At 50.7% G+C, this 12,472-nt stretch overlaps 1 protein-coding gene and 1 pseudogene across 1 annotated transcript; both read left to right on the top strand.

Annotated features, from left to right (window-relative positions):
* Nucleotides 1-1,891: 1,891 nt before the first annotated feature.
* On the top strand, nucleotides 1,892-12,148 carry LOC139228193 (uncharacterized methyltransferase YdaC-like). Its single transcript, XM_070859377.1, has 2 exons — nucleotides 1,892-2,580; nucleotides 11,947-12,148. Exons 1-2 carry the CDS (start codon nucleotides 2,153-2,155, stop codon nucleotides 12,146-12,148), a joined length of 630 nt encoding a protein of 209 aa, XP_070715478.1. The 5' UTR covers nucleotides 1,892-2,152.
* Nucleotides 10,836-11,037, top strand: LOC139228367 (U2 spliceosomal RNA; annotated as a pseudogene).
* Nucleotides 12,149-12,472: the final 324 nt, after the last annotated feature.

Raw genomic sequence — 12,472 nt, 5'->3', positions numbered from 1 at the left:
TATGGGTAAACCATTCAATTTTACATTTAGAATTATAGGTGGATATTTCATCGAAAATGTGTGCACCCCGTATACTTCAGCATCTGCCTCCTCTCTCTGAGGCTCAAAATTGCTTTGATCCACCATGGACCGATCTTCCTCTGCCACGTGGTGGTTAGCAGGTTTTGCAGAGCTTGCAGCTCGTTTGCAAGCTCGTTAGAGGTGCCCCATTGTTCCACAGCTCTTGCAAACATACCCTTTGAAGCGGCATGAATAGGCTGAATAGAAGCCTCCACAATGCCAACAAGGTCTGAACTGCCTTGCAGTCATTCTTTGTTGGGGACTCTGAGTCATCTGGGTCACCTGAGGCCTGCTGGCAGTTGCAGACTTGTGAGTTGTGCCCTGTACATTTCTGCTTGAAAGCACAGTTTCAGTTAATTTATGAACATTGCTAACACTTGTGTGCTGAGAGATTTGTTTGGTGTTATCACTAGTGGACATAAACGCCTGTGCTATCGCAATGGCCTTACTGAGGGTCGGTGTCTCTACAGTCAAATGTTTTTGTAGGATAGTCTCGTGGCCAATGCCCAGTACAAAAAAGTCTCTGAGCATTTGCTCCAGGTAGCCATCACATTGTCCTGCAAGTCGCCTTAGCTTAGTGACGTAGCTCGCCACTTCCTGACCTTCAGATCGCTGGCATGTGTAGAACCGATACCTCGCCATCAGCACGCTCTCCCTCTAGTTAAGATGCTCCCGAACCAGTGTACACAGCTCCTCTTACGACTTATCTGTGGGTTTCACCGGAGCCAGAAGATTCTTCATGAGGCTGTAGGTCGGTGCCCCGCAGACCATGAGGAGGACCGCTCTCCTTTTTGCAGCGCTTCCTTCTCCGTTCAGCTCGTTGGCTACAAAGTACTGGTCTAGCCGTTCGACATATGCTTCCCAGTCCTCACCCTCCGAGAACTTCTCCAGGATGCCCACAGTTTGCTGCATCTTTACATTGGATTCGTATTCTCGTCGCCAGTTATTGAGTTCCTAACACAGATGCGGCTGCACACAGGGAGGTTAAAGTAACAGTGACCTCAGTCTTTAATAAGGCACTCCAGAGCGAGGAACAGGCCTTAGGGGCCGGCTTATATACAGTCCTCCACAGGGATGCTGGGATCCCTTGGGATTTCAGGGGATGAGCTCCCTGGTGGCGGAACATGAGAGTGCATGCTTTACAGATACACAACAATCTTATTGAATGGCGGTGCAGGCCCGAAGGGCCGAATGGCCTGCTCCTGCACCTAATTTCTATGTTTCTATGTTTCACCGATATCCATGCAAATTCGTCGGTCTTGGGCTGGTGGAGGCTTGCCACGACCATCCTGGGTGAGGTTGTTGTACCTGCGCTCTACCTCCGTCACTAGCTCCTCCAATTCCTGTTCATTGAACCACGGAGCTCTGGGCCTGGTTTTGCCAGTCTTCATTGAAGATTTCTGGCCACTCATCCACAATGATGAGAGGAATGGCTGCTGAAGAGTTTGTGGGTTTAAATTTCTCACACTGCCCCCTCTGCAACTCAGAATGCCCCTTCTCCAATGCCACCTCTCTGCTCCCCAGGCTCCAACTCTCTCCTCTCCCCTCTCACACTCACAGGTGGAATAAAGAGGTCTGCTTTTATGAGCATGCACAGTTTACCAATCAGCCTCCAACGGCCACAAAATGACCTCACATCGGCAGAAGAAAACTACAATAAAAAAAATACGCGCAGTCTCGCACATGCGCAGTGGAGGTCCTCCGAAGATCCCCGAGTGGAGAGGCCTCCAACTGACGCACAATAGTGACGCCGGCCGGACACTCCTGCTCCCGCCCGCGACTGCCGCCCCCGCCCACACAACGGAGCCGAAAGTGACTCCGTACAGGACCCAGCGGTAGCGGGTGACAAAAACGTAGCTCCTGCCCGGGGACCGCCGAGAAATGGGCGGCGACCAAATTTGGCCCCATTATGTCCCAGCTTAATTTAATGGTCATCGTCCCAACTCAACTGATAGATTGATTTTCATGTGTTCATTTGTGCTTGGTTGGCACTTCCCTTCTGTATTGCCAGCAATGTTGTCAATAAATCTATGATTCTATCATTCTAAACAATAGTGCAATAGCTACAGGAGCATTTTTGAACCGCTGAAGTATGGATATATTTCTTGAACGCCTCACGCAGCAGGTGGGGAAGCCGATGAGATGGTTGGTGAAAAGGTTGTTGGAGAAGAGGAACATATTCCTGGAGATGAATACTGTCAAACTGTGTGACATTCAGCCTGAGAGTGTGGTGCTGGAAGTGGGCTTTGGACCAGGTCTGGGGTTGCTGGAAGCTGCCAAACGCCTCACACACCCCAGAGGGAAACTGTATGGCCTGGATTACTCCGAGTATATGCATAATGTAGGCAGCAGGAGGCTGCAGGCTGAGATTCAGGCAGGGAAGGTGACACTGTTTCTGGGCAGTGTGGAGCAGATCCCTCTGGAAGACAGTGTGGTGGACAAAGTGTATCACTGCAACTGTTACTATTACTGGCCTGACCTTCGAGCTGGGAGCAAAGAGATCTACAGAGTCATGAAACCAGGTACAGTGCTGGAGCTCTTTAATTAGTATGAATCCTGAGGGCTAAGAGAATCCCAAATGGAGATGTAGGGATTTGAATGATGGGAACATAACTCAATTCTGCTGTTTGTTAAAACTTTGCCTTAAAGTCCCAGACACACAACCATTTGACTGACGCATCGCTGATTATCCTGGTAATTGAGTACTGAGTAAATTAGCATTTAGATGTACTAAAACAGCTATACAGTGCACTGTGTATATCATTAATGGACACTTCCTACCACAACCGCACGTCCCCCTGCCCTCCTTCACCAGCAGCCATAGATTTTCCTGGAAAAGGAAAAAAAACAGGAAAAAAACAGGGCCAATAGGAGAAAAAATATTCCAGAAAATTCTTCTTCGACTCAAAAGCAATCCAGGAGATCACGCGAACAAAGTGTTATTTATAAATGATGTGATCTCTGCCCCAATGAAGAACTGATCTAATCCCTCTCGAAGGCAGAGTCAGCACCCACCAGCCCAGCTGGCAATGTATTCCAGAGGCTCAGTCCTCTCTGGGAAGTGAAGAAACGGCTCACATCCAGCCTGTTCTACCCTTACATTGTTCAAACTCCTGTCCCCAGTTCCCACCAATCTGTCAAACTGGAATAATCTATCAATAGGGACACTGTTCAGCCCTTTAATTATTTTATAGATCTCTATCAGATTGCTTCAAAGTCTACGCTACTCCAAAGTAAATAAACCAAGATCCTTGAGCCTTTCTGAGTCGCTGAGATTCAATATTATATGGGGTTGGATTTTCGGCTTTTGAGATTTTGGAGCGATTTCGGCATCCTCGTCCTCCTGACGTGGGCCTGCAATCCCCACTGGCAATGCCTGGCCTCTCATGGTGGCCTAGTTTTGAAACATGCAGCACACCACAATTAATTCAGATACCTGTGGAGGGGAGTATTGAAGGCTGCCTCCAGAGCGGTCCAGGCATCGATCTGCCTGTAGGAAATGGCATATCTCTGTTAGCACTTCCTTTCGGAAGCGCAGCCTTCTCACACACTGCTCCTCAGAGAACTCGAGGTATGAGCGTTGGTGCCTGTAAACCCGTGGGGGGGTAAGCCCTTCTCCCCCAACGTCTTCGGCCTCTCCTCATCCGTGGTCCGACATGGCCAAGAGCCGCTCTTCTAGCTTGACGCCGCCTGGTAATAGTTTGGAGCATGATATATTGTCGAACTAGTAATACCCCCATTAAATTCTCTCACTGACATTGTAAGGACACTGTAATGGCAGATAAAAGTGCTGTTTGCAAGTCGGAGCTTCACGCAGTGTGCTGTGCGCAATCTTTGCAGTCAATGTGACCTGCGATGTAGGATCCTCATCCCTACATTTAAATAAGCCACCAATACCACCTGCTGCACCCTGGGAATGCCTGGTTTTTCAAACGTTTCCTGGGGCGGGCGTTTAATGAGGCATGAGCCGAATTTTCCATCTGGGGCGCTAGTGGTTCGTTGCACGACGATTGACGTCATGGATTCAGTGAAATTAGAGGACGGGGCGGTAAGTTTTTGCACCACCTCAAACCATGAGCCGAATTGGCCGGCCGGGCACTAAAAGCTGGATGCCGGCATTACGCCTAGAAACACCATTGACCGCCCCTCCGGGCACAAGCAGAGGTGCAAACGAGCCGAAAATTCAGCCCTTCGGTTCTCTAAGCTAGGAATCATTCTTGTCGCTCTCCTCTGGATTTTTCCAAGGCCACCATATCACTTACCATGTGGGGGAACCAAAGTACTGCTGATGTGGTCTGACCAGTGACCTGTGTAATGACAGAATGGTGTCCTTTGATTTACACTGAATGGTTCAATTAATACAACCGAGTACCCTCTTAGCTTTAGCTGCAGCTTCTCCACATTGATCATGAACCATGCATCAGACATTCGAACAGAACAGATTTCATTAGTTGACAAACAGCAATACAGTGATGTAAACAGTAGATATGACAAACATAAAAATATTACTCTAAAGCAGCGAGCTTTGCTGCATGCTCAACATTTGCAGCTTTATGATCACATCTGTGTTTCTGATCTGGATTCTAATTGGTTCATCATTTTAAACAAAAACAGAAAATGCAGAAAATACACAGCAGGTCAGTCAGCACCTGTAAAGAGAAGAGACCGGTTAATATTTTGGGTGTAGCCCTACCTGCAGTATTAACCTGTCTTAGCTCTTTACAGAAGCTAACTTAATTGCCAGGGCCGATAGTATAATCTTGAACACTCGAAGTGCACCACAGTATAGGCCGACTTCGTAGCCAGCACATAGAGCATGTGCAGAATCAGAAGGCCTACAGATTCCGAGCAAATGGGGCCAAAGCTGCACAGTGTAAGTGGAGTGATACAGACACTAAGGCCCTGATATTGGTGGGGAGGTTGAAATGGGTAAAGACGGCAGGACGTCATTTACATTTATTTTCCCCATTTCCCGGCCAGCTGCCAGCCAGATTGAGAGGCTGGCCGGCTGTCGCACGGTAAGGACTGTGCTGGTATGGCACAGCCGGGGAGCGGAGGAGAGGGAGAAACCTTGGGTCAGGGAGAGATTGTGGATGGAAGGTTGTGGGGTGGGGGAGGGAGGAGGCCAGAGGGAGATAGTAGGGGTCGGGGGAGCGATATCGTGGAGGTCAGGGGGAGATCGCGGAGGTCAGGGGGAGATTGCAGAGTTCAGGGCTGGAAGTCAGGGGGAATTGGAGGTTGGAAGAGGTCGGGGGGGGGAGATGGTGGAGGTCGGGGTTGGGAGGGGATTAGATATCGAGGGGGAGATGGTGGTGGTGGAGGTCGGGGTAGGGGCGATTAGAGGTCAGGAGGAGATGGTGGAGGTCTGGGTGGAGGGGGATTAGAGTTCGGGCGGAGATGGTGGAGGTCGAGATCGGGGAGATTAGAGATCGGGGGGAGATGGTGGAGATTGAGATCGGGGGGATTAGAGATTTGGGGGAGTTGGTGGAGGTTGTGATCGGGGGGATTAGAGATTGGGGGGAGTTGGTGGAGGTTGTGATCGGGGGGATTAGAGATTGGGGGGAGTTGGTGGAGGTTGGGGTCGGGGGGGATTAGAGGTCAGGGGAGATGGTGGTGGTCTGGGTGGGGGGGGATTAGAGTTCGGGCGGAGATTGTGGAGGTCGGAGGGGTTAGCGGTCGGGGTGTGGGGGGGGAGGTTAGAGGTTGGGGTGTTGGGGGGTTAGAGTTCAGGTGGAGACCGTGGAGGTCGGCTGGAGTTCGGAGGGAAATTTGTTGAGGTTGGGATTGGGGTGGGGGGGGGCGCAATTAGAGATTGAGGGGAAATGGTGGAGGTCGGGGTCGGGGGGGGGCAATTACAGGAGGCGGGGAGATTGTGGAGGTCGTGGTCGGAGGAGATGGTGGAGGTCGGGGGAGATTAGAGGTTGGGGGAGATTAGAGGTCGGGGGGATTAGAGGTCGGGGGGATTAGAGGTCGGGGGGATAGTGTAGGTCGAGTGGGATTAGAGGTCGGGGGGGATTAGAGGTCGGGGGGGATTAGAGGTCGGGGGATTAGAGGTCGGGGGGGATTAGAGGTCGGGGAGGGATAGTGGAGGTCTGGGGGGGATTAGAGGTCGGGGGGATTAGAGGTCGGGGGGGGGATTAGAGGTCGGGGGGATAGTGTAGGTCGAGTGGGATTAGAGGTCGGGGGGGATTAGAGGTCGGGGGGGATTAGAGGTCGGGGGATTAGAGGTCGGGGGGGATTAGAGGTCGGGGGAGGGATAGTGGAGGTCAGGGGGGATTAGAGGTTGGGGGGATTAGAGGTCGGTGGGAGATGGTGGAGGTCGGGGGGGATTAGAGGTCGGGGAGAGATTAGAGGTCGTGAGGAGATGGTGGAGGTCGGGGGGAGATGGTGGAGGTTGGGGGCGGTTACGGGATGAGGGGAGAGATGAGTGGGAAGTTGGTGGAGGTCGGGGGGGGGGGGTTTACTGTACCGGGGAGGGGGGCGGGGGGAGATGAGTGGGGAGTTGGTGGAGGTCATGGGGAAGGGTGTCCAATCAGGGGGAGAGGAGCAGGTTTGCTTGAGGGACTGGGGGAAGCACTCCGTCTACCGCTGGCCCACAAGCTGTGCTGGAAATTCACCAAAAGCCCACTGATCATTGGGACTCTAGTGTCAAATGGTCACTGCAAGTGATGGTCTGTAAAACCAAATTCCAGCAGAGGGCAATGATGTTATTCTGAATGGGGATGTTAATTCATCTCTCTCACAATGATACATTCTCTAAGGTTCGGAAACAGACTGCAGAACCTAGCTAACAGCGAGTATGGTTCGAAGAAAAATCGGATCACTAGGTATTTCCTAGTTAAAAGTTTCCCTCGCTGTAGACCGGCCAAACCCTGGTTTGTACATGATGGGATTTTCCAGTTTCAGGTGAAGGTCTGCTCACAGCGAGCTGCGTGTCCATACTGAATGGGCACAACTGCTGTGAAGCTAGATTTAAAGCTCACTTGCCAAGGGGGACTTTCAACATCGTGGGCCACCCCGACCTGCGAGAGGACACCACCGCAAGTCGGGAGTATAAAGAGCTGGAGCGCGGCCACTACAGCTTCCAGCGCGAGTTGTCCCAAGAGTGCAACGACTTTGAGATGGGCAACTGGGTGACATCATCAAGGCCCAGGTCGCCGGTTAGAGTGTGGGCTGGAACATTGGCGGGGCCCAGGCACAGCGGAGGAGTGGGAAGGTCGTAGCGGAGGTGCGGCAAATGAGGGTACGGAGCCCAGAAGAACCGAGGGCCCAGGGCAGCATGGGATAGCCCACACTGCAATATGTGTGTGCACTAGGTCCATGCAGCAGAGCAGGTCTCCAGTAGTCCTGGTTAACCCTTGCCACTGGATAAAGGCCTAGCTCTGTCAAGCCCGTGTGGTGGCTGATATGCAACGGTCACCACACGTTAAAAAAATCCACGCACAGGCATCTTCCACCTCTGAAGTTCAGGACTGGAATATCAGGTCTGTCATGTATCCTACATGGTTACTGCTTGTGCTATCACAAGGTGTGCCACCAGGGGGCACCTCAGTGGGAGACTTGTAGGTTACCTGTACAGGTGTGCCTAGCCTAGTATAAAAGGCAGGCCACCAGGTGTGATCCTCACTCTGGAGATATCAATAAAGGACTAAGGTCACTACAGCTCAAGTACAACACATTGCCTCATAGAGTCATTATCAGAGCATCTAAAAACAGAATTGGTGACGAGATCACGGACCTTCACGTGAAAATGGCTATCCGTGGTACGTTGCAGCAGTTCGCCGATGGTGATGATTTGGACGCCTTTATAGAGAGGCTCGACCATTTCTTCACAGCAAACGACCTGGCAGGTGACAATCCGGCCACACTGGCTGATAAGTGCAGAGCTATCCTGCTAACCAGTTGTGGGCCCACCGTCTATGGCCTCATCAGGGATTTGCTGGCACCAGCGAAGACAACAACCAAGACATACGAGGAGCTTGGAATGCTGATCCAAGAACAACTCAAGCCCAAAAAGAGCATCCTCACAGCCTGACAACGGTTTTACACCCACCGACGGCCCGAAGGCCAGCAAATCATGAAATATGCTGCAGACCTCAGGAGGCTGGTGGCACCGTGTGATTTCAACAAGCACCTCACCGAAGCGCTGCAGGATATCTTCATCATTGGAATCGGCCATGAGGGTCTTCTTCATAAGCTACTGTCTGCGGATACCACAGTCACACTGCAGAAGGCCATCTCCGTGAGCCAGGGATTCATGACCTCGACCTGCGGCTCTAGGCAGATGACTCATCCTCAGGACTCAAACCCGGCAAGTACTGTGCACAGAGTGTCACCTTTTAGAGGCTGGACTGTAGAACGTGAACCTTCTCAGGGAAGAGAGAACAGGCCCCCGAGTCCCTTAACTCAGAGTCCGCCGATGGGGGCTAACCGAGTAGCTCCATGCTGGCGTTGTGAAGGGAATCACAGGGCTCACTAGTGCCATTTTAAAGACTATGTATGTAAAGGCTGCAGCACAAAGGGCCACCTCCAGTGAATGTGTAGGAGAAATATGATTCACTGTGTTGATGAAGAGTATGCAGATGGCCATGAATCCAGCGCGGATTATGAAACGATAGTCGGAGACGCAGCTCAGCCACACAATGAGGTGTATGGCATGTTTACCTGCACCACCGAGCATTCCCCGTTAAGGATGAAAGTCGAGATAAATGGCGTTCCAGTCTTCATGGAAGTGGACACGGGGGCGAGCCAGTCAGTAATGAATCAAGAAGCCTTTGAGATGCTGTGGGACAATCAAACTGAAGGACCCAAGTTGGTCCCGGTTCAGGCAAAGCTGCGCACCTACACCGATGAACTTATACCAGTCGTTGGTAGTGCGGATGTAAAGGTACTCCATGATGGCGAGGTGCACAAGTTATCTCTGTGGATTATTGCAGGTGATGGACCAACGCTACTCGGAAGAAGGTGGATGGAGAAGGTCTATTGGAGTTGGGAAGATTTTATCCCTCCAGCGATCGACATCCCCCGTGCTCAGAGGCAAAGCAAGCCCTCACCTGAGGGTGGACCCAGCACCAGAGAGCAGGCCAGCACAGCACCCGAGGCACAGACCGCTCAGCATGACTGTGTGGAGATGATCCAGCTGAGACGACCTGAACACAGAGGAAGAAAATCGGATCCAAAGGCGACTTCCCAGCTTCGGTGGCAAAACCCGGGGAGAAGAGGATCACCGCAGTCGACATCGTGGATGGAGGAAAGATAGCGCCCAAACCACGAGGTGAGGCGCTGAAGAAAAAGATGGCGGCGGTCAGACCACAAGGTGCAGTGCTGATGGAGCAACACGTGGCACCGAACGGAGAAGAGGATTGGGGTAAAGAAAGCAAGACTCTCTTAAAGGAGGCCTGCAACCCACCACACTTAAAGGGATAGTTCCACACTCTCAATCAATGTAAGAGCAACTGTGAGTTACATGTAAAATGTGCAATTAATGATCAGAATTGTGTACATGCAATAAGCAAAGAAAAGTCTCAATGTAATAGCAACTGTGAGTTAGATGTAAAATGTGTAATTGATAATCAGAGCTGTGTACATGCAATAAGCAAAGAAAAGTCGCGCGATCGGGATCGATGCCACAGGCTATTTACTAATAGTAATGAAACGTTGTGCGTGTAGGATTTCAACTGCATACAGTCAATGCAGCGGGCAGACACCCATCGGGAGCACACAGGTCCAGCGAGCTACCCAATGGAGTAGCCTGCGTCCCTGAGACCAGAGCTATGCACCATGGAGTGTGGCCACAAGCAGCCTATACATACAAGCCGCAGAGCAAGTGATCTCGGGAGGGCATCGCCACCGGTATCAACACCCCGCCCCTGATCGGCTCTACCTCTCAGGCACCAACCGCCATGAGCCTGAAAGAGCAAACCGCGCTAAGGCACAGCCCCCAGACCCTATCGCCACCAAGGCTACACCCGAGAACGAAGGGTCACCCACAACGGTTCTCCCAAATGGGACCAGGACCAGCCAGGATCCCAAACCAAACAACGCCCAGGCAAGCGAGTCAGCAGTTCCCTGAGCACTGCCAGACGACTGCTCCTCAGGGAACAGCAGCGACCCGGAGCGCAAGGAAAGGACAGGGAGATCACAGGCATATGTGAATCAGCTCGACGCTAGGAGCAACGGCAAAGGCCCCGAGAGCAGGCACCGCGCCGCCACTAGACTACCTGGACACCATCCAGCAGTTCTGGTACTAGTTTGTCCTCACACACCAGTCCTGATTCCAAGTATATATCAAGTATGTACCTCACCAGTCAAATTTACTTGCCTCACAACTGTATCACAAATGTAATGATGTAAATGCAAATTTGTTTTTTGGACTTGAATATATATAAATGTAATGAGCCACCGGCATAATCTATATGTGGGGGGAGGGGGGGGGGGTGGGAAGAGAATGGAGTGGTCATGGACGCACAAACAGAAACCACCAGCACCTCCACTGCCAACGAAACAAAATAGGAGGTGGGTGGGGTGGCTTGACCCATCCACCTCCACGGAGGTGTGTGGGGGGCTTGACCCATCCACCTCCATGGCACGAACCTGGTATTGCAGTACTTCCAGGAACGGTGCAGTGGCTCTCGGCCTTTTGGCTAAGAGCATTGGCGCAGAGTGATCCTTGATGTGTGCAAGGTGACCTCTGGTGTTTGTGATTTGACAAAGAATTGGAAAGATTGGCAACGAAAAATTTTAAAAAAATAAATAAAGAAAAACAAAAAAAAAACATCACCTACTCGGCCTTTTGGCTAAGATCATGCGTAACTGACCTGACAGGGGAGTAACCATGACCAGAAAGTGGTTCTCCCTGGATCAGGAAGGTGGTTCTCCTATGCTTTTTGGAAATAGGAGGTGGGTGGGGGGCTTGACCCATCCACCTCCATGGCACGAACCTAGTATTGCAGTACTTCCAGGAACGGTGCTTTGGCTCTAGGCCTTTTGGCTAAGAGCAAAAACATTGGCGCAGAGTGATCCTTGAATGGGCCCAAGGTGACCTCTGGCATTTATGATCTGACAAGTTGATCTGACAAAGAATTGGAAAGATTGGCAACGAATAAAACATAAAAAAAAAAATCACCTACTCACCCAAGATGGAAATGACCCTCCAAGGGCCAACCAGATAGAGCTAAGCCCAGAGCACAGTCAATGCATGAAGGCGATTTGCACTAAAGGTTTGGGGGAGAGTGATGTCATGTATCCTACATGGTTGCTGCTTGTACTATTACAAGCAGTGCCACCAGGGGCATCTCAGTGGGAGACTTGTAGGTTACCTGTACAGGTGTGCCAGGCCTAGTATAAAAGGTAGGCCAAGGTGTGATCCTCACTCTGGAATTATCATAAAGGACTAAGGTCACTACAGTTCAAGTACAACACATTGCCTCATGGAGTCATTATCGGAGCATCATTGAAACATCTATGATCTCATCCCCTTTGGTGTGGAAGCAAGTCATCCTCGTTCGAGGGGCCGCCTATGATGGATGATTTCTTTGGCTGACCATTTTTGGCCACCTTATTTTTGGAGGCTTCGTTGTGTTCATTTTGGTAAAGGGGGAAAATTCTACAAGTCTCACTTGCCCGGAGTCCTGGCTGTTACTGATCCTGCCCCCAGTGTGGCCAAGCAAGGTTGGACTCCCTTTGGATTTCCCGTTGTCCTCTAGGATCTGGATGAAGAGGAGGTGTTAATGAGGACGCACCATCCTCAGGTTCAAAGGCACCTCAGGGACCGTTCAGGAAGGGTGCGGGTGTACAGTCTCATCAAGGTGCTGTTACTTTGTCATTGACAGATCTTTGATAACTTCTTCAAATACCTATCTGAAAATTGAGTATTTATCTGTTATTTGGTGGTCTGATGGTCACCACCATGAACTTGGAGTTTCTGAAGAATGTGGTTGCTGCTGGATTGTTAAAGAGTACAAAATGGCCACCTGAGCCATACATGGAGGTTCTTTGTGACACAGGATTTGTTGATGTACGTATGGAGGACAAGCAAGACAAGGGACAAACCTTCCAAGCTATCTTTGCTGCAGCAAACAAGCCCTGAATGTGTTGTACTCGATGTACCCTGAATAATTTGTATTTGCTGGTGTTATTGTGTAATCCTTCAGCAATGTATAACAATAATTCGGAATACAATCTCTTATACCAGTTATATTCCAATTATCCCAGACAGATTTAAACATTTTTTTAAATTTGTTCCGGGATCACTGGCAAGGCCAGCATTTATTACCCACCTCTAATTGCCCTTGAGAAGGTGAGCTGCCTTCTTGAACCGCTGCAGTCCATGCAGTGAAGGTACTCCCACAGATCTGTTGGACAGGGAGTTCCAAGATTTTGATCCAGCGACTATGAAGGAGCGGCGATATAT

Source organism: Pristiophorus japonicus, chromosome 17 (assembly GCF_044704955.1).
Source record: "Pristiophorus japonicus isolate sPriJap1 chromosome 17, sPriJap1.hap1, whole genome shotgun sequence".
In the NCBI taxonomy this organism is placed as follows: domain Eukaryota; kingdom Metazoa; phylum Chordata; class Chondrichthyes; family Pristiophoridae; genus Pristiophorus; species Pristiophorus japonicus.
This window is presented reverse-complemented; position numbering and strand designations above follow the sequence as displayed.